The 20197-nt window shown below is 46.3% G+C and overlaps 1 protein-coding gene across 1 annotated transcript in view; it reads left to right on the forward strand.

Moving 5' to 3' along the window:
• Positions 1 to 670: 670 nt before the first annotated feature.
• Positions 671 to 20197, forward strand: part of FLVCR2 (FLVCR choline and putative heme transporter 2) — a 55375-nt gene continuing 35848 nt past the window's right edge. The window contains exon 1 of the mRNA XM_081048128.1: positions 671 to 1703. Within this exon, the coding sequence (XP_080904254.1) occupies positions 1053 to 1703 (651 nt within the window). The 5' untranslated portion in view covers positions 671 to 1052. The remainder of the gene's footprint in view (positions 1704 to 20197) is intronic.

The following is a 20197-nucleotide window of genomic DNA, read 5'->3' on the forward strand; positions in this document are numbered from 1 at the left end:
GCATTTCACCACACGCCCGCCGCAACGCTCTTAAGCATCTCCGAACTCCCCTCTCCCCTCCACCCTCAGGTCCTCGCCTAGGAGGCCGCCCGAAATCCATCAGGACAGAGCTTTGGTTTTGAACCATCAGGTTCAAATCTGAGCTCGCCCAGAAAAGACGACATCCGCACCGGAAGCAACCGGCAAAGTGCATCTTCTGCAACTCCCTTTTACCACAGGAGCGCAACCAGACCGCGAAACCTACAAATCTCTCTTTATACCAAGGATTCAGCGAGGGCTTGGGAGGCCAGCCGGTGGCAAAAAGTCAGGAATTCTTCTTTGATTCCCCCAGAGCACTCAGGAGATCCCGGGCATCGGTGCACGCTCTCGGGAGCTGCTGCCCGCGCGAGGAGACTCTATTTGGAGCGTTACCTCGGAAGGGCGGACGGGATTTTGTCGTGTGGTCCCCAAGGAAGGGGGCAAATGAATTTGAGGGGCAGTGCAAGGGGTGGGGGTTAACCGGGCGGTTTCCATGGCGCCCGGGGCGTGGGGGAGGAATGCACCCCGCAAACTGTGGCGAAACAACTGGGCTGCCGGGCCAGCCCGGCTGGAGAGGGCGGGCGGGAGGGAGGACTGGGTGGGGGTGGGGGGAAGCCGGGCGGGACGGGGGCGGGGCGGTCACGTGCGCCCTAGGGGGCGAGGCCCCAAGCCCGCCCGGGAGTGAACAGAGTCCCGCGAAGTGGCTGCGCAAGAAGCGAACTCTTACCGGGACGGAGGGACTGAACGTGGCCAGAACGCCTTGGGAGGACTCAAGCCATCGGCGGCCAGGAGCGGGCTGAGGCGTGTGCTGCCAGCTTGGGGGACAGCGGGCCCCACGGAAAAGTGGGAACAGACGCTTGGAGGTGAGCGTTGGGAGGCCCACTCGCGGCTTTTACACAGGCTTGAGTCTCCATTTCTTCTGGGGCGGACCCGGGCAAGTGTCCGGTCAGCCTTAAGGACCAGCCGAGGCTACCGTGCCGTAAGACTGCCGGGGCCCTCCGCAGCTGTCCAGAGCTCCGGGACAGGCCGTGGTCATGGGGAATGAAGATCCCAGCCTGGAGGAGCGCGATGGCATCCCTGAGCCGGAGTCTGCGCTCCAGGCGGACCCCAGCATCTCCGCCCACCCCAGCGTCTCCATCCACCCCAGCGTCTCTGCCTACCCCAGCAGTTCGGCCCACCCCAGTACGTTGGCCCAACCCAGTGGCTTGGCCCAACCCAGTATACCCGGCACAGAGGACCTCAGTGTGATCAAGGTGAGCAAGCGCCGTTGGGCAGTGGTCCTGGTGTTCAGCTGCTACTCCATGTGCAACGCCTTCCAGTGGATCCAGTATGGCTCCATCAATAACATCTTCATGAACTTCTACGGGGTCAGTGCCTTTGCCATCGACTGGCTGTCCATGTGCTACATGCTGACGTACATCCCTCTCCTGCTGCCAGTGGCCTGGCTGCTGGAAAAATTTGGCCTGCGCACCATCGCCCTCACGGGCTCCGCTCTCAACTGCCTGGGGGCCTGGGTGAAGTTGGGCAGCCTAAAGCCACATCTCTTCCCTGTCACCATCCTGGGCCAGGTCATCTGTTCTGTGGCCCAGGTTTTCATCCTGGGCATGCCCTCCCGCATCGCTTCCGTCTGGTTCGGGGCCAACGAGGTTTCAACGGCCTGTTCCATAGCTGTTTTTGGCAATCAGGTGGGTAGAGGAGTTGGTGGGTGTTCAGAGGGATGGGCATCACATTGTGGGACTGAATGTTTTAGATTGTATCCAGCTGTCCTTAACTGGGCGGGAGACTAATTTTCTGACATCCACCGTGTTTGTGACGGGGTGACTTTGTGGCTGGGTGTGACTGACCGAGTGATTCTGACTGGCTGACTGGGTAAAATAAGTGCAGGGAAACAAAAGGGGGGGACCTTTTCTTTCACCCCCAGCAGAAGGCATGTTTCTAAAACATATGATGTTATTATTTCATTCCTAAACCTAGCAGTGCACCTTTAACTTCAGAAAAGCTATTTTTTTCTCAGGGATCCGCTCCAGGTGTCAGACTATTCTGGTAGCGTCAGAATTTGGCAGGTGGGTTTAGCCGGACCAATCCGCTTTCCTAGAATGCAGTATCTACTGTACTACATAGGTTTTCAGAGTGGTGCCCTCAGTCGGGTTTGGCACTGTTCTTACCTTCTTTTATACACAGCTAAAGCCAGGACAGTGGGAACAATGCCTTGGGCCAACCTCCTTCCCCGGGGTTTAGAGCCAAGTCTAGCAGCATGGAGTAGAAATCTCGCTCTGAATTTCCAAAGACTAGAAACCTAGGAAAGGCCTGGAAAGCTCATCTCTTAATCCCTTCTCTTTCCTTCTCTTTGGAGGGAGCACCTCAAATTCTTTGCATCTCAATGTGGTTATGACCCAGAAAGTTGGGCATGTTGTGAATCTGATTGCCTTCTCTAAATACTTGAAGCAAATTATATGTGAAGTCCTTTTTTATCTGGACCACTGCTTCCAGGTCTCATTGCTTCCCAAGCACCCTCTTTTGTGGCTACGTGTTTAAAAATGACCAGTAACCTTTAGTTCTTATAAGTCTGTTTTATCTGAACTGTTCGTTGCATTTAGGAAATTTAACCTTTCATTTAGAAATTTCTCTTTTGGGTCAGAAATTTCTAAAACTTTTCCAAAGGCAAATTTTTATTTGGTTCATCTTCACTACCAGGAAGTTAACTTGAACTAAATTTTCCCATGGCAGTAAGTGCTGCCCGTTGAGTAACAGTGTAAGCAATCAGTGCACACAGAGAGATCCTCTTTAGCACACAAACAGGCAACATAAAATCCTTTACCTTGTTTACTTTCACCTGTTGATTTGAATGCTCTGAAGACTGAATTGATTTGAGGTCTGGGGATGAAACAAGATGGCTTTTTTTTTGTTCAGGGCAACTAAAAGCTAGATGTTGAGGGTGACATTTACCAACTCCCTATCCTCCAAAGTGACGTGACTGTGGATTTTAACATCCATGTTGCAGCCCTGCTGGTGGGTTTGACATTACTGTATTTTTCCTTTATAGGAGGGTAAAGGTGGGGGGCGGGGTTGTGGGTAGGGATGAGGGTGAAGGGCAGGACCTTTCAGGTGTCCAGAGGGATAACTCTCCCTATTTGCAGCAGACCAGGATACAGATAAGGTCACTGGAATCCCAAACCCTTTGTTTGAGGAGGGTAGGAGAACTGGGAGAAGCCCTCAGGTCGCCTGGTGCGATCAGAGAATCCAACACTTGTTTTGTTAACCATAAACCGTAAACTATTAGGTTTTTAGAACCGTTGTGTGAAGGAACTTAACACCAGATACAAGTATATCTTTAAAATTGAATAAGAATAGTTATTCATTCCCCACCCCTAATCCTCACCAAAGCCAGGAAATCTAAGAATTTTACATTTAAAAACACTCCGACAGCATATATTTGTATCAAGGAGCCCTCTATTTAATAGTTTATTACGGCTCAACATACTGTGCTAAGTTAAAAAAAATTATTATGAGAACATTGAATTGTTTATGCTTCCTCTTGTAGAGATGAATGTTTGGTTCTCAGCGTGTGTTTTAACCTTTCTTTTTGAGTAAAGAATGGCTGAATGGAGGAGAAATGTTAACAGCACCTTGAGCTTTGCCGCTTGGAAAAAAGGCTCCACAAAACTGTTACACAGATTTCAAATGTCATTCCATAGAATAATTCTTCATGGCCTGCAAACTTCACATTGATTAGCAAAACCCCTGTGTGCACTGTCTCCTAGTGTGCTTCATATATGTACCAACCCCTGCTTGCAGTCAATCCAATATTCATTCATTCATTCATTCATTCATTCAACAAGCACTTCCCTATGTGGGGGAGGAAGAAAAAAATCTTCTACTCTTCTAGATTCTTTAGGCTGGTTTGATAATTAAATCAACATGAGGCAGATGAACAAGAGAAAATCACCAAATTTAATTACATATGTACATATGGGAATCCCATATATTTGAGAGGTTCAGAGACAGAAAAGTAAAATGAGGCATATATAATATCCTGAGCCAAGGACGCCTTAGGGCTTCCGAGGGGAAGGAAGGTCATTTGCAGGATAATAAGAAGAGTAGATGTTCAGTAATTGGAAGTTTGCCCTGCTCTATAGATAGGTCATCAAGGTTATTTTTGGTAATAATTCTTATTATGGGCATGGCCCCCAATTTAAATTCTTCTAGGTAGTTAAGGGAGAGGCAGAAGTTTCTCTTTAACCTGCAGGATCTCAGTTGCCTTCATTTCGAGATAATCCATATGCCAAAGTAGTAATTTTTGAGGAGGCCTGTTTGGAACCCCTTCACCTACTCCTACCTTTTTGCCAGACTCTGCTAGGGCTGCAAAGGAACCCCTGCCTTTGCAGAATTCTTGTACCAGATGTTTAAATTGTACCAGGCACCAAGATTCAGATAAAAACAAAAACCAGGAAACAACAGATCAGAGTATAAAAGATTTATTTTCAGTTCTCCCTGAGGTTTTTAGCATATTCTTTGCCTAATTGCTATAGGAAAAATTGAAGGGGAGGGAAGCTAAATATCTATTAAACACCTATTCTGTTCAAGGCACTTTTTCACTTGTTATTTAATTTTTCAGTGCTATGAGGTAGGTGGAATTGTCCCCATTGTTATAGGTGAGGAAATTGAGACCCGTATAAATGGAGCAACCTTATCCAGTTCCTTATAGCCGGATAAGGTTGCTATAATCTCCCTGTTAGAAGGGAGATTTGAACCCAATTCCACCTCCAAAGCGCAATGGACCAATCTTGAGTCTTCCTGTGGATAAATCATATATATTTGTTAAAAGGGGCAAGATTCTGAGGTTTGAATGGCAAAATTCAAACCTCTGTCTTAAGAGTTGGTGGTGGTGAACAAGTGTCCAGCAGTTTTCTCCAGAATTTGAGAGCCTGGCTCTGGTCTTCTGCTTTGAAGTTCCCCGCATTAGCACTGTCTTCCCACAGGGCTGCTGCTGCAGCTTTGAGCTTAGCATGGAGGGGCACAAGAAAGTGGGTTCCAGTCTCTGGGAAGAAGAAATCAGTGAATCCTGAGCAGGGGTGAGACAGGGAAGGCTTCGCAGACTGCAGCTGAGGCTCTTCCTTTTCGCTCTGACCAGTTGCACAGGTGGTAACAGCTTGCCATTTCTTAGCAACACTTGTTCTTTGTTTCAAGGGGAAAATGATCTGTGTGGGGTGGGGAGAATGGTTTGAATGATGTGGACACTTTGTTACTGTGCAAGGGTTGGAAGAAAGCTTTGTGTTGGAGTCTGGTGATAGCTTGGTGGTGCAGGGCGAGGGAGATGTGGGAGCTGAAAGAGGTCCTCACGTCAGCTCCAGCCCCACGGAGGAGCCTACAGCACCGAGACAGGAAGGGCAGCTCATAGCACAGTAACAGCGTAGAGAGAATCAGTTTACTTTCAAGATAAGGGAAATACAGTAACCTTACAGAATCAGTTCTGTGGAAGCCATGGCTAACTGGGCTATCGAAAATAACACTGTCCAACAGAAATGGAATATAAGCCACATATATAACTCAATTTTCTAGTAGCCACATTAAAAATATATAAAATATAAGTTAAAGTAAAAAGAACAGGTGAGATTAGTTTTAGTACTGTATTTTATTTAAACCAATATAGTCAAAGTTATTTCAACATGTAATCACTATAAGATTCCTAACAAGCTATTTTACATTCTTTTTGCATACTGAGTCTTTAGAAATTGGCACGTAGTTTATACTTACAGACGAACCACTTTTCCCAGCAAGAGCTGGGATGCGTTCAGTAGCAATGATGCTATTTGTAGGGGAGAAAAAGCTTTCCTTGACCCTCTTAGCATCCTGTCTGGGTCTAAAAATCAGATAAAGTCATATTATCAGAAAATCATCCAAATTTATTTACTGTGTTACTTGACATGGGAGCCTTCATAGGGAAATGAAGCTCAACAGTTAAGACCTGTGTACTTTGATGCCAGGTTTGATGAAGAGTGGACAGTCGTGGAGGAATATGACAGGTTAAGGAGTATGAAGGAATTGTAGTGCACCCGAGGAAGGCCTGTGTGCTTGGATTCTCCTTGGCAGCGTTCCTTTGTCTGCAGAGATGAGGACGTTCCCTTCCTCTAGGCCTAGAGAGGACACCTCTCAGGAGGGTTTGAAGGCCTGTTTCAGGAAGGAGATCAGAGAGACCTTCTTGCTTCTGCCATTTTCTCAAACTCCTTCAGCGTAAAATATTCAATATGCCACGGTGCTGTATTTGGGGGTAGCATGTCCTGAACGCCATCACATTTTATGCAACGGGAAATCAGCTTCTAGCCGATAAAGATGGGCTCGAGGAGACTGCAGCCTTGAGGAGGTTGTGCTTGCTGGGCTGGCTGATCATATGGTATCACCTCGAGTGGCTGAGTGTTTCTGAGCCTGACTCAGGAGTCATGAGGCATGAGGGGCATGAGGCAGGTGGCCAGCCTAGTCTTCTTCCAAAGTCATGGCCATCGGGATGTCTTCAAGTCTAAGCTTATCATTCTGGATCTTCTCATGTCAGAGGCGTTTTAAGACCTGAGTGAAGTTTGGGAAGGTGAAGGCAAACCCTTGTTCTCTTACATTGGTTATTATTGCGAAGGCACACAAAGTGCCTACTCTCGTGGCTGACCACTCTCTGGCCTGCCCCTAGGTACTAGAAGAGAGGAATAGGCAGGACTGACAGAGCAGATTGAGGCTAATGGCGACCGAAAAGAGATGGGGGTCTAGGGACCTAGGATCACACACTCAAATGCACCTGAGGGCCAGCCAGGTCATATAAATGTGACACAGTAAAAGTGACATTGGAGGGTGGTGGGGTCACAGCAAATGTGAGAGCCTATGTCCCATCGAAAGACTGCAGCTGTTTCAGCTTCTGCCAACCCGTGACATACAAAGCATGACCCAGTGTTGTCAGATATCATTTTTTTCTTTAAAGAGAAACCAGAAATCCAGATTTTTCTATGAAATCTGTTTTTTAAAAAAATGGTGGTAAAATATACATAGCATAATATTTATCATTTTAACCATTCGTAAGTGTGCAATTCAGTGACCTTATATACGTTCACAAGGCTGTATAAGTGTTACCACCATCTGTCTGTACCCAAAACTTTTTCATCACCCCCCCCAACTCTGTACCCATTCCACAATAAGTCCTCCCTTCCCCCTCCCTCCAGTCCTTCGTTACTTCTTTCTACTTTCTGTCTTTATGAATTTGCCTATTCTAGTTACCTCATATAAGTGGATTCATATACTATTTGGCTCTCTGTGTTTCGCTTATGAAATCTGTTTTTTAAATGCTGACGGCTAATTCAAAACTTTAAAAAATGTATTATATTTTATGTTTGGAAACAGTGCATCAGCTAAAACTGTCCCACATTTGAGACTTCCTGGGAGGACAATGTGAAACTGAATTTCAGTTCTACTTTCTCCTTCCTGGGAAAGCTGTCACCAAAGATGCAGGGAGGAGCTCAGAGGCCAGCAAATCTAGGGAGGAAACGAGATGGGTGGTCCCAGAAAATGGTGATCATTTGCCTCATCCATGGGGCTGGATAAAAATACAGATGCCTGGGCCCTCAGGTGGACTGCCTTAACCTGTCTCTTTAGGGGAGAGGCCCAGGCTCCTGTGTTTTCAACTGGCTTCCCAGGTGAGGCTAGTGATCAGACTTTCTGAAATCGCCACATGAGAGGACCAGCGCGCCTTGGGAAGGCACCTTCCTTTTCTTGTCAGGGCTGATTTACTACGCATTTGCTGTGTGCTGGGTCTGTTGTCCAGGCTGGAGCAGTTGAGAGCTCAGATACTTGCCCTTCAGATTGGGGAGGGGGGAGCTGGGCTGAGGCTGCGGGGCTCATCATTCTGAATCACTTAGGTTCTGAAAATATACTTGAAATGCTGAGTGGGGGCTGGGGGAGGGGAAGACCCTGATGGAATGTGAGGTGGAGCCACTGCAGATACTCCTAATCCTTTTGTCTCTTTGATCCTCAACTCAGTGCACTGGAGGAGGCTGGGGTTGGTCCGGTCTGACTTCTGTCTTGACTTTGTTCCTCTGCCAGGCATTGTTGCAGGTGCCTATGATGTACGTAGACAAGTCTAAGTCTTCAGTGTAGCATTCCAGGACGCTGTCCCCTTCCCATTCCTATCCAGTCTGTCTCTTGCTCTCTCCTGGCCTGCGTCTCAGCTCTGATCAATCTAGTTCCTCAATCATCTCCTTGAAGAAACACTGCTTGGGGACTAAGCCTTGTGAATGGAGGGTGACATTATCAAATTAGTGGACTAGGAGACTCAGAACCCTCACTCCCCCACAGACACATGAAATAAACTAGAAATTGGCTAAAATAACTTATTTATAAGAGCTCTGGAAATCAGTCAAGATCTACAGCAACTTAAGCAAATGCCCGACCAAGGGAAAAACACACAAATAAAATGGTAGGAAATTTCATGGCCTTTTTACTCACCATTGCCTTTCCCTCTCCCCCACGCTGTGCCTCCCAATCCCCAGTGCCAGACGAATTTACAATATTTTAACCCAATTGTATTTCTATACACTAACAATGAACAATCCCAAAAGGAAATTAAGAAAACAATTCCATTTACAATAGCATTAAAAAAATGCGTAGGAATAAATTTAACCAAGCAGCTGCAAGACTGGTACACTGAAAACTAGAAAATGTTGCTGAAAGAAATTAAAGAAGACCTAGATAGATAGAAAGACAAGCCGTGTTTATGGATTGATGACCTAATATTGTTACGATGTCAATACTACCCAAAGCCGCCTACAGATTCAATGCAATCCTGTCAAACCTTCAATGACATTTTTTGCAGAAATAGAAAAATGCATCCTAAAAGTTATGTGGAAGTTTAAGGGACGCTGAATTACCAAAACAATCTTGGAAAGGAACAACAAAGTTGGAGGTCTCACACTTCTTGATTTCAAAACAACAAAGCTACAGTCATCATGACAGTGTGGTATTGGCATAAAGACAGACATAGAGACCAGTGGAATAGAGTCCAGAAATAAACCCTCACATACAAAGTCAAGTGGTTTTCAACAAGGGTGCCAAGACCATTCCATAGGAGAAGGACCACCTTTAAAAAAACATTTATTATATTTTCAGTTTTTGTATTTTTTAGAGCAGTTCACAGCAAAATTAAGCAGAAGGTACAGAAGGTATACCCACAAGAATTGAAAGCAGGAACTTGTTCATCCAGGTTTATAGTAGCAGTATTCATAACAGCCAAAAGGTGGAAGCATCCCAAGTATCCATCTATGGATGAATGGATAAACAAAATGTGATATATACATACAATGAAATGTTATTTAGCCTTAAAAGGAAAGGAAATTCTGACCCATGCTACACATGGATGAATTTTGAAGACATTATGCTGAGTGAAATAAGCCAGTCACAGAAGGACAAATACTGTGTAATTGCACTTGTATGAGGTATTGAGGTGTCTTTTTTTTCTGACAACTTACTCTCCGATTCTCTAACACCTGCTGGGTTCCTACAATTCAGTTCGATTCTCACACTAACTCCTCAGAGTTAGTGCGGACCTCACAAGTTAAGGGCTCAGTTCCACAAAACCACCTCCACGTATCACACCATTTGCCACCCAGACTTCTGACTGACTATAAATTGGGGATTCCCACGACCCCTACTCTGGTTCTATAATTTGCCAGAGTTCTGACTCACAGAACTACTTAACATCTACTGGTTTATTATAAAGGCCACAATTCAGGAACAGCCAAATGGAGCAGATACAAGGGCCAAGTGTGGGGGAGAGGGCACAGAACTTTCGTGCCCTATCGGGGCGCACCAATCTCCAGCACTTTGATGTGATGTGAAAGCTCACTAAATTGCCTTGTTCAAGAGTTTGCATAGAGCTTAATTTCCAGTTCCCCTCTCCTCTTTGGAGGTGGGGAGAAAGTGGGGCAGAAGACTCTAATCACTAGGCCTTCTGGTGACCAGCTCCATCCTGAGGCTATCTAGGGACCCCAGTCTAAGTCACCTCATTAGCATAAACACTGATGTGACAGAAAGGGGCTCTTTATGAATCACAAAAGACACTCCTCTATCACTCAGGAAATTCCAAACATTTTTAGAGTTCTGTGCCTGGAACTGGGACAAAGATTAAATATATTTTTATTATACCACAGGTACCTAGAGTAATCAAATTCATCCAAACAAGAAGTAGAATGGTGGTTGCCAGGGGCTGGGGGAGGAGGGAATGGGGAGTTATTATTAAAGGGTACCATGTTTCAGTTTAGGGAGATGAAAACCATTCTGGAGATGGATGGATGGTGATGGTTGCTTAATAATGTGAATGTACTTATTAATGCCCCTGAACTGTATAGTGAAAATAGTGTATGTACAGTTAAAACTATGCATGTTTTACCACGACCACATACAACACTCCCTTCTAGCTGGGTACTGCTCACCTCCTACCATCACCTCCTCAGTCTCTGTACTTGGAGGAATCCATTCCCTGGCCTCGTCTGTACTTGCTGAGTTTACTGGGATTCTGGCCTTTGTCTTCTGGCAGTTTGTTTCCCCCTCTTCCTTCTCTCTTCTGTCCTCTTCCCCTGCTCCTCTACCTCCTCTTTGGACTAAATGAGAAACTGGTCAGGGGGCTGGAAACTTGACTAATACATCTCTCCTAAATCTCAGGGTTCTGGGCGTAACAGGTGCTTGCAAATGGATGGACAAATTAATAAACAGGTTTCCATTTCCTGAAAGGAGTAAAGGTGACAATCAGTTCTGAGAGCTCAGTGACTGGAGGAGGGAGCATCACGCCTGTACTGTCTTCCCAACAATCTTATTCTTTCAATAGAAAGCTATTAAGTCAGTCCTTACTGTGTGCCTTGAACTATTCCAGGCCTAAGGTTGTTGAGAAAACAGCTCTACTGTGTACCTTGGACAAGTCCCTTCACTTTTCTAAGTTTTGGCTTCTTTTGTGCAATGGAGATAATATTGCCTACTGCAAAAAGCAGAGGAGAGGATTAAATGAGACAATAAGTGGAGAACACTTAGCTAGCAGAGCTTATCAGCTAAGAAATGGTAAATGGGGTCGGCCAGTTGGCTCAGCTGGTTAGAGCACAGTGCTCATAACACACAGGTCTCTGGTTTGAGTCCCACATGGGCCTGTGAGCTGTGCCCTCCACAACTAGAGTGAAAACAATGACTTGGAACTGATGGGTCCTGGAAAAACACACTATTCCCCAATAAAAAAATTAAAAAAAAAAAAAAAAGAAAGAAATGGTAAATGAAGAACAGATGCTGTCAGTACTATATAAAGTACCAATAAAGGTAGTTAGTTGGCTCCTGTCTGCAGGGGACTCCTGATCTAAAAGGAATGACCAACACTTAATCGCTTGCTTATAATACCACCATGTGGCAGGCTTAAGGATATATGTGCACAGGGCATTAAGTTGTCACAGCATGTGGGAAGGCATTACCCCAGTGTGGGTGCCTTGGGGAGCAGACAGGACAGCTCCCCTGAAGTGGTGATAGTAATAGCCAATTCTTAATGAGTGGAGTGACTGGCAGTTGGCTGAATAGGGGAAGATGGGCCATTCCAGAGAGTTGTCAGGCAGTGTTCTGATGGGGATTGGCCCTCTTGAGAGCTACTCAACTGAAAGCTGTGCAGGTGCTGCGAGATGGTGTTAGTTGCCCAGTGTGTGTTTAATGAGACCTGTTGTTTGGTCTCATTGTCTCTGAGATGACAGAGATACAGCGCCAACCCCCACCTTTGCGCATCAGGCCTTAGTCTCACAAACCTAAGACTCTCCTGAAGGAAGTGGGGTGCCCCGGCTTATCAGGTGGACACAGCTGTTTTGCACTGCCTGGTTCTTGATCTTTCCCCAGCAATGCTGTTAACAGGATGTCCTTCCCTGGACTTGAACTCCCCGCAACTGCCAACATCAAACAGCCCTGTGTAGATTGCAGGATGAGGGTGGGAGGCTCATCAGGGAGGATAAAGAACCATAGGGTTGAGGTGAAAGCTGGTGTTTCTTCTTCTTTCTTTGTCCTCTGTCTGCTGACTTGTATCCAGCACCATTCCCAAACTTAACCCAATGGAGCATCTCCCTTCCCTTGATTCTATAGGAATAAGGACCTTTTTCTTTGCTGAATCATTCAAAGGTGGGAGGGCATCCTGCAGGCTCTGGCACCCCACCCAGACTCTTCTGCTTTCTGATCTATTACAGGCATCTTTTTCTTTTCTTTCTTTCTTTCTTTCTTTCTTTCTTTCTTTCTTTCTTTCTTTCTTTCTTTCTTTCTTTCTTTCTTTCTTTCTTTCTCTCTCTCTCTCTCTCTCTCTCTCTCTCTCTCTCTCTCTCTCTCTCTCTCTCTCTCTCTCTCTCTCTTCTTTTTGCTATGCAAAAATGTCAGCTCAGCCTCTCACCCTACACAATTCAAGATGAGGGAGACGTTGTCCCAGCATGAGGGCAGATAGCAGCACCATCTGTGTTTGCAGAAGAGGGAGATGGGAGGAGGGCTGGATTTTACTTGTTTACCAACTTCTTGGGATTAGACAGTGTCTCAGAACCTCACGATGGAGCAGTGTTTGCTTTGGCTCCCATCCGATTCCTTCTCTAGAGAGGAGGGGGCCACAAGCCCCTTTCAGTTCCAGGAGACCACTTTTGATTGGACAACCTTGCTGGCTCCAGAAAGGAGGGGCACAGAAGGTGGAGCAAGATTGGGGGTTATTTTTTCTCTTTCTTCTTTTTCCTTTTCCTCTCCCCGGGATTTCCTGATTTCTGCCAAAATGACTGTGTTAACATAGCTAGGTCTCCTTTGGTGGCTGTGGAGCAGCTCTCTACGTGCAGGAGGCCATTTGTTCTGTCCATCTACTCTGAGAACTGTAGGAAGTGAGCAGCCATGAGTCATCATGTCAAAGTAGGGCCTATTCCAACAGGTTGTTTGGGTGGTGGCTGCCTCTCCAGCAATCTGTGCCTCTTCAGACCTTTGTCCTGGGCTTCCTGTTTGGTGCTGGACATCTTCGTGGATCTACTCAGTGAGCTCACTCAGACTACCATTTCTTCTCAAGTGCAGATTCAGGCAGGAGCCTGCACCTCTCTCCCACCACCCCTGCCTAGAACACCTGGGAAAGGCATCTGCTGAGAAGTCTCTCTTGACTTCTCTCCTTAGGGCAGTGAAAATTAATTGTTTTTGACTGTTGTCCATGAACCTTCACCACCAGAACCACCTGGGGTGTTTCTTAAAAATGTAGATTCCTGGGCACTGGGACAGACCCAAGGAATTAGCCTCTCCGGGGTGGGGCTCAGGAACCTGTGGTTTTGACTCGCCACCAGGGGTTCTGATGCCCACTGAAGTCTGAGAACTCCAGTGTGGAAGCCATGGAACCTGGACCCACGTCTATTGGCCACTGTATTTGGGGCACCCAGCAGGATACCTGCCCTCTTTGGGCATCAGCTTCTCTGTAACAAGAAAGCCGGCCTCACGGGGCACCACCAGAATTAAATGAGGGAGTTGGTGGGTGAAAACTCTTAGCACCAAACAAGCCCTCCACAAACATTTACTAAATCCACATTTATCTTCTTCCTCCCCACCAAACTCAGGTACCAAAGCCTTGGTTCTGGTACCTCTAAATTCCAGCTACTTTCTTTAATATCAGCTGCTATCCCTGAAAATTTTTGCTGACTGACCCTGCTCTTCAGTGTCATGCACTGGGAACTTAAGCAGACCCACCTGTCCACTCTTCGCTGGTGCGTTAGGTTGAGGCCAGGTCACCACCCTTCTAGGTAGAGGTCAGCTCTGTCCTAGTACATAAGCTAGAAGAGGTCATGCCTGGCACACAGTAGGGACTAAGAACATTTGGATGGAAAGACGAATGGTGTTCCGGTTTTACACTTTATCTTTGGGGCATTATCTTCTCATTGCCGAAGGAAAATTCCGGAGCATTTTCTGTGATTGCCATTTAATAGCATGTCACCATGATCTTACTGGCATGGGGGTGAAGGGAGGGGGAGAATGCAGCTTGATACAAACTTCTTACTAATCTTTATCACCTTTTATGTTTTATGGGTAACTGGTTGCCCTGCGGAAATTCCTTCCACCTGTCTCGTCACTTCCCAAAGCCTTTGAAGCCTGTTCTCAGGGTGAGCTGCAGGTGGTAGAGCCCCTTCCTCTTTGGGGCTGGCTGAGCTGGGGGTGGGGCCTGGCACGATCAGGGCTCTGGTTCTCTGGAGACACTTCTTCTCTAGGCCCTCACCAGCCTCCTGAGTCTCGAGTGCCACTGTCCTGGTCACCAAGAGACACTATTGGCCTTTGGCCTGTTGTATGGCCTTGGGACAGGCATCTCAACAACCCCTTGCTTTATCTGCAGAGTGAGCACAATCCTCCCTAACATTTGGTTCTCAGAAGGCTACTGTGCGGGGGAAAGGAAGTTGTGTTCTCAGGGCCTGGATCATTGGCTGGTTTGTTTAGGGACTTAATAGAAACACTGACATTCTTTCCTCTCACTGGGCTGTCTTCAGACTCGTGGAGAAAGAACTTTGATAAGAGGTGCAGAGTAAATATTTAATCTATTTAATGATGACCCAAACACATTCCTCAGGTATATAACAAACCCCGTTGCAAATGGTCCTGTGGATGTAAGAATGTCCAAACCTGTAGAGAATGTTTATAAGAGTTTGTTTGAGCCAAACTGACAACGTGCCGGGAAGCAAGATCTCAAAAGCTCCAGAGAATGACAGTTTTGCAGTTCCTTTTATACATTTGGAATTAAAGAGGTAAAGGAAAGAAGATTACATGAAGGTGGGAGAAAGCAAGGTGGGGAAATCTTTATGATTGGATTACAGGATAGTTTACAAGATTATGTGCTCCCTTGAGGTTGGTGATGCCTCAGAGGTGTCTGAAAAAGAGGTTTACTCTGGCATTTCAAAGGTGTGTGAACCTAGATGCACAATGGACAGGGCTTGTTTAAGGCAAAGATAAGCCTTTTTAGAGACCTGGGCATGACTACCCACCATGACTTGCCCAGTTAGGAATTTTATGATCAGATTACTCTGTGAGGTTACTTCGGTCCGATTTATTACACAGCCCCCTTTTCAGCCACATTCCCCTCAGACTTTGCATCATCCCAAATCTCAGACCATGTCTTTCTGGGACATGGCTGCTTGGTGCCTTGTGGCTCAGCAAGGTTCTGTGGGAAGAGAGCAGGGCTAGGAATGGGAACATCAGAAGTCCTGATGTGTATGTCACCACCGATGAATTCTGTGATTTCAGCAAGTTGCTTAAACTCAGTATGGAATGGAGAGAATAGCATGTCCCTCTTCGGACTCTATTGCCTCATCTTACTTTGGGCATTCTGCTATTAACTCATTGGGTGGTTTTGAGGTTCAGATTATACGCTGGATGTACCATGCCTTGAAAACTGAAATATTGTGCAAATACTGGTTTTTAAGTGCACTTAAAAAAAAATACTCTGGACTTGCCCCATAGCACCCCGAAAATAAAAGAGCTTCCCTGTACACAAATCATGTCCTATTTCCTGAAGTGCAACCTTGGATTGTACTTGGATTAAGGACCACACCCTCCATTTATAGGGCTCTGCATTCTTTCTTTTACAATCAGCTCTTTGTTTCAGAATAAGCTCTGGTGATTCTGGCTATAAGAGCCTCTCCCAGAGCTTCTGGGTTCCAGAGTGTCCTTGCTGATTTGATCCTTTTGGGCTGAGCCATACTGTGGCTCCATGAGTCCTGCAGAACATTCTGATTCCTTTTGATTCCAAGAAGGACCTTTTGCTAAGGGTTGGCACGAAGGAGCTTTTCAGTCTATATGTGCCCAGGATGACTCCTCTCTTCATGTAGGAAAATGGAGGTGGTGGCATAGCACAGAACTGATTCCCCACCATCAGGAGATAGGGCTCAGGAGTGAGAAATGTTCTCCTAAGGTCCTGGTGGTCCTGGCCTTACCACAGAGGTGACAGTGATCAATGATAGCAAATGGGGACTGGTAGGGTTTGGCCAGTCCTTGTGCAGATGTTGTATTTTCACTTCCCAGAGTTCCTCTATCTCTTCTTAGGGAAGAGGGGGTACCCTGTTACCTGCCCCAGGAATGTCTAGCCCTGAATTCTCATGCTACTCCATAAAAATCCATGACCTTTACTTGGGTGCCCCTACCCTGGGCCAGATCTCTGTTTTTTTTTCAAATAACCCACACAGGCCCCTGGCCATCCAGTCTTTATCTCCCTTTGAACTACTTGTCCTGGATTATATTTCTGGCAGCCAGCCTCTCTGTGTCTCCCCAGTTGACAGCAGGTAATGTGACAAATGAGAGTTCGTGAATGACGGATCTCATCCCCTTGGCCTGTCTCTCATGAAGCACAACCTTGAATTAGTAGGCACACCCCCATTTATAGGGCTCAGCACTCTTACCTTTACAGTCAGTTGTTGGGAACTATGGTTTCTTTGAGACAATGCACCACAGCCTTTATTTGTTTATTGAACAAATATTTATTGAGCATCTATTCTGTGCCAGTCAACATGCTGAGCTCTGAGAAAGCAACAGGAAATGGGAAAGAAAATGTCCCTGAGTTCATGCTTAAGGGAAAAGAGATTAGATGGTAAGGCAGTCTCTTATGGAGTGACTAATGGTGGAAATGTCAGGCTAAGGAGTAGGGGAGGTTATTTCAGGGCAGGATATTGGGAGATATTTTTGTGTAAGTAGGTCTCTGAGTAACTCCCTAAATGGCAGGGTCAGATCTGATGGTGCTGCTTTCTTGGGCTGGTGTTAAATATGGGCGACTAATCGTTTTCCTGGTGCCAGATTTAGATTTCTTTTTCCTTCCACATTTCTCTCTGGGATCATGAGGCAGGGTCAGTTAACTTATGAAGTTGGCATCTTAAGAAAAAGCTACATGGGGCTCACCCTGCCTGTTTCTGGAGGCACACCCTAAAATAAGAGGAACTGGGTCTGGCTCATGGCAGCCCATAAAGGAACAACTCTTCCACAGCCTGCCCATGAGTAATCGCTGGGGTTTGAGTTTGACCTCTGAAAACCGGAAGTGGAGTACCGTTACCAAGAAAGTCCAGCCACACTTAGAAGAAACCGCGGGAAAAGTAGAAACATTGTCACATGAATTACTAGTGGAAGTGACAGCGTATGACATCTTCTGCCTTGGGCTGTCTTACCACAATCTGTCAAAAGGCAGGGAGTGGTGAAGTGGATCAGGGCAACAGCACACAGGACAGTAGGGTCCTTCTGTTGGCTGCTGCGTCCTTGTGTCTGGGACAGAGTTGGTGGGAAGTGCCAAAGCATTTGAAGGGAGCTTTGCATGTTGCCTACTTCAAATACGAAAAACATGGAGAAAAGGAGGTCTGCACTCTGCCACCTTGGCTGGCCCTGTGGTTTGAAAGACAGCCCCTCATTGGGGAAGTGCTGCATAACCCCTGGTCACTGGCCACCAGCACTCAGCAGAGGGACCTCTAAGTGATGAAGCCAGCAGTGATTTAGGCTCTCCGTGAAAGGGGAGGCAGAGGAGGATTCACATCTGCTCTAATGCAGGCCTAGACTGACTCTTTACAGATGTCACCATGGGGACAAATTCAAGGGGAAGAACCCTGACCCTGAACAGGATGAGTGTGTACATCAGGAGCCTCCTGAGGTGATGATTGAAAATAGGCACAAGTATGAGGATCAGCTAAAAAATACGTAAAGCCCTTGGTCAGTATTCCCTTTCATCCTTAATCAAAAACATTCCCTGTAGAACTCAGACCCCTTCCCTAAACGTAGCATCTTCTCTGTTCACAGCCTAGGGTACCTCTGCTCTTCAGCTACCTTGCAGCCCCCAAAGATGAGGAGGAAACCCAGCACCAAGGCTGTAGGTCAAGATCAAGGTATATTAGATAGCTTATAAGCTTGGTGATGTGAGCTCTTCGTGTTGTCTCCTCCCTTACTTTTTAGTAGGGTGCTTCATATCAGTGCTTCACATCTTCAATAAACATTGAGAGCAGGTTTGGGGTGGGGAGTTGATCAGCCTCTACTCCAGTGGCCTCCATGTGTGATCTTGGGGAACTCCAAATCTGAGGTCTTCCCTGTGTCATTTCACCTTATATCTGCTTTCCTTGGATGGTAAACTCTTGTAGTACAGCAAACTGCTCCCGTGCCCAGCTTGTGTGCTGTAGAGCAGACTGGAAATACTGAGTTAGGTTTGAGCTTCTGAGAGTCATCTCTTTATTCAGAAGACATTTCCCAAGTGCCATCTTTGTTCTCGGCATTGTGCTGGGCACAGTGTGGGGAGATGTCACACAAGGAAATGTTAGTCAATGTCCCTGTCCTCAAGGTGCTAATTGGAGAGACAACACCCTACATGCAGAAAACCCCAAACTAAGCATTACATAAGAACAAGAAATGCCACAGGGTGTAACTAAGCAGTAAACAAAAACCGACTAGGGCTGGAGACACCTCTCACCATTGCGTCTTTCACCAGGGGACATGCTTGAATGATAGAGTTGAGCATATAAAACTGGAGGAATTGTCAAGTCTTGGAGGGCAGTGACTTCTATGGCCTTTACTCTGTTCAAGGGATATGGAGTCACACAGTCGTACGTTTGAATCTCTGTTTTGCCGTTAGAAAAAAGCTGAGTGAACTTGGGCAAATGACAGATGTTTTCTCCTCTGTAAAAATCAAGCCAGAAATAATGATGCCAACTTTAGAGGGTGGTTGTGAGGCATTAAATGAAATGACATGTGAAAAAATCATTTGGCGTGCTGCCTGGCACATAGTAGGTGCTCATGATGTATTAGTTTCCTTCCTTCTGGTTTGGATAAAGGCCTGAGCATTGAGCCTAAAGGTTAAGATACAGACTCTAGTACAGATGACCTGAGCTTGAAGTACATACAGCTTTATCACTTACTCTTATATGACCTTGGGAAAGCTACTTAAATGCCAGTTTCCTCAATCTCAAAATAGGGAGGGGGCGGGGAGAGAGAGAGAGAGAGAGAGAGAGAGAGAGAGAGAGAGAGAGGGACTTAGGATAGTGCGTGTGGCATGGCAAGCACAATGTATCTATTAGCTGTTATTACTATTCTTACTTAGAAATCAATCACTGTACACTATCCTAATTTCAGTTGCTGCGGCTTCCTGCATTTCCCTAACCTCTTTCCCCCAAAGGTCTGAGGAAATCCAAGAGTGTCAAGGGAAGTATAAACCACCAGCATAATCACAGGTTTGAGGACAAACCCTGTGACTGGGGCGGGAGCTCTAAGAAAGTCTAGACTTGACCAGCTGTGATCCTGTTCCCTAAATTCTTAGAGACCGAAGCTTAGCCTTTTACATCCGTAAACCTTTGCATGAGTGATTTTCCCCAAAAATCAATGGGACTTTTTCTGTTCCTAAAGGTCTGCTACCTCCTTAATCCTGAGCTGGCCTTTTCAAAAGAAGCCCAGGGCTTGGATTTGGGGATTTCAAAACTACTATCAAATGAGCATGCTTTGTATGCACATTACTGCTTAGCCTGGCGTTTGTCTAGGAGCTGCCTGGCGTTCCTAGGTGGCCGGCGGCTGGTTTTCCATGATTAAACAAACTGTTGTTCAACTTAGTGTCTCAGTGCCCTGGCAGCCACCGTGTTCCCCTGGCTTCTTTCTGGGGCATCCACAGACTGAGTCCCAGGACTGCCTCTGAGCCTCTTCCGCACATCCAAAGGTGGCTTTCCTGCAGAGCGCCTTCACCATAACCTCGTCCCTTACATGTGGAATCCTGGAGCCCCTGTTGGTACATCATTTTGCCCAGATTATTCACTGCAGGTATAAGCAAACGTCTAAGTGACACCAGAGAGAGACAGAAAGAGTATTCATAGGATGAGAAAGGTGCATTGGAGTGTACAAGCATGCCGTCATTGCACTATCTTTGTGGTGCTTAATGCCCGCCCCAGCACACACTAGAGGTGGGAAATAAGTGTGAAGTCATTTCCTAACGTTGTGCCTAATCCCTCACATGGACATGGTCCTGGGAGAAGAAGCTTCTGTGGTGGCCTCCTTGTTGGTGGCTGAGCTGTCCATGCCTGAGACACCGTGTCAAGCCACACAGTCCCAGGAGTGTGTGGCATGTTTTTGTATGGAATGGAATCTAGGCATCCTGATTTTTAGCACATTTTAGTGCCCATAAATTCTGTATGGACTCAAATGACCCTTT

This window comes from Rhinolophus hipposideros, assembly GCF_964194185.1.
Source record: "Rhinolophus hipposideros genome assembly, chromosome: 5".
Taxonomy (NCBI): Eukaryota; Metazoa; Chordata; class Mammalia; order Chiroptera; family Rhinolophidae; genus Rhinolophus; species Rhinolophus hipposideros.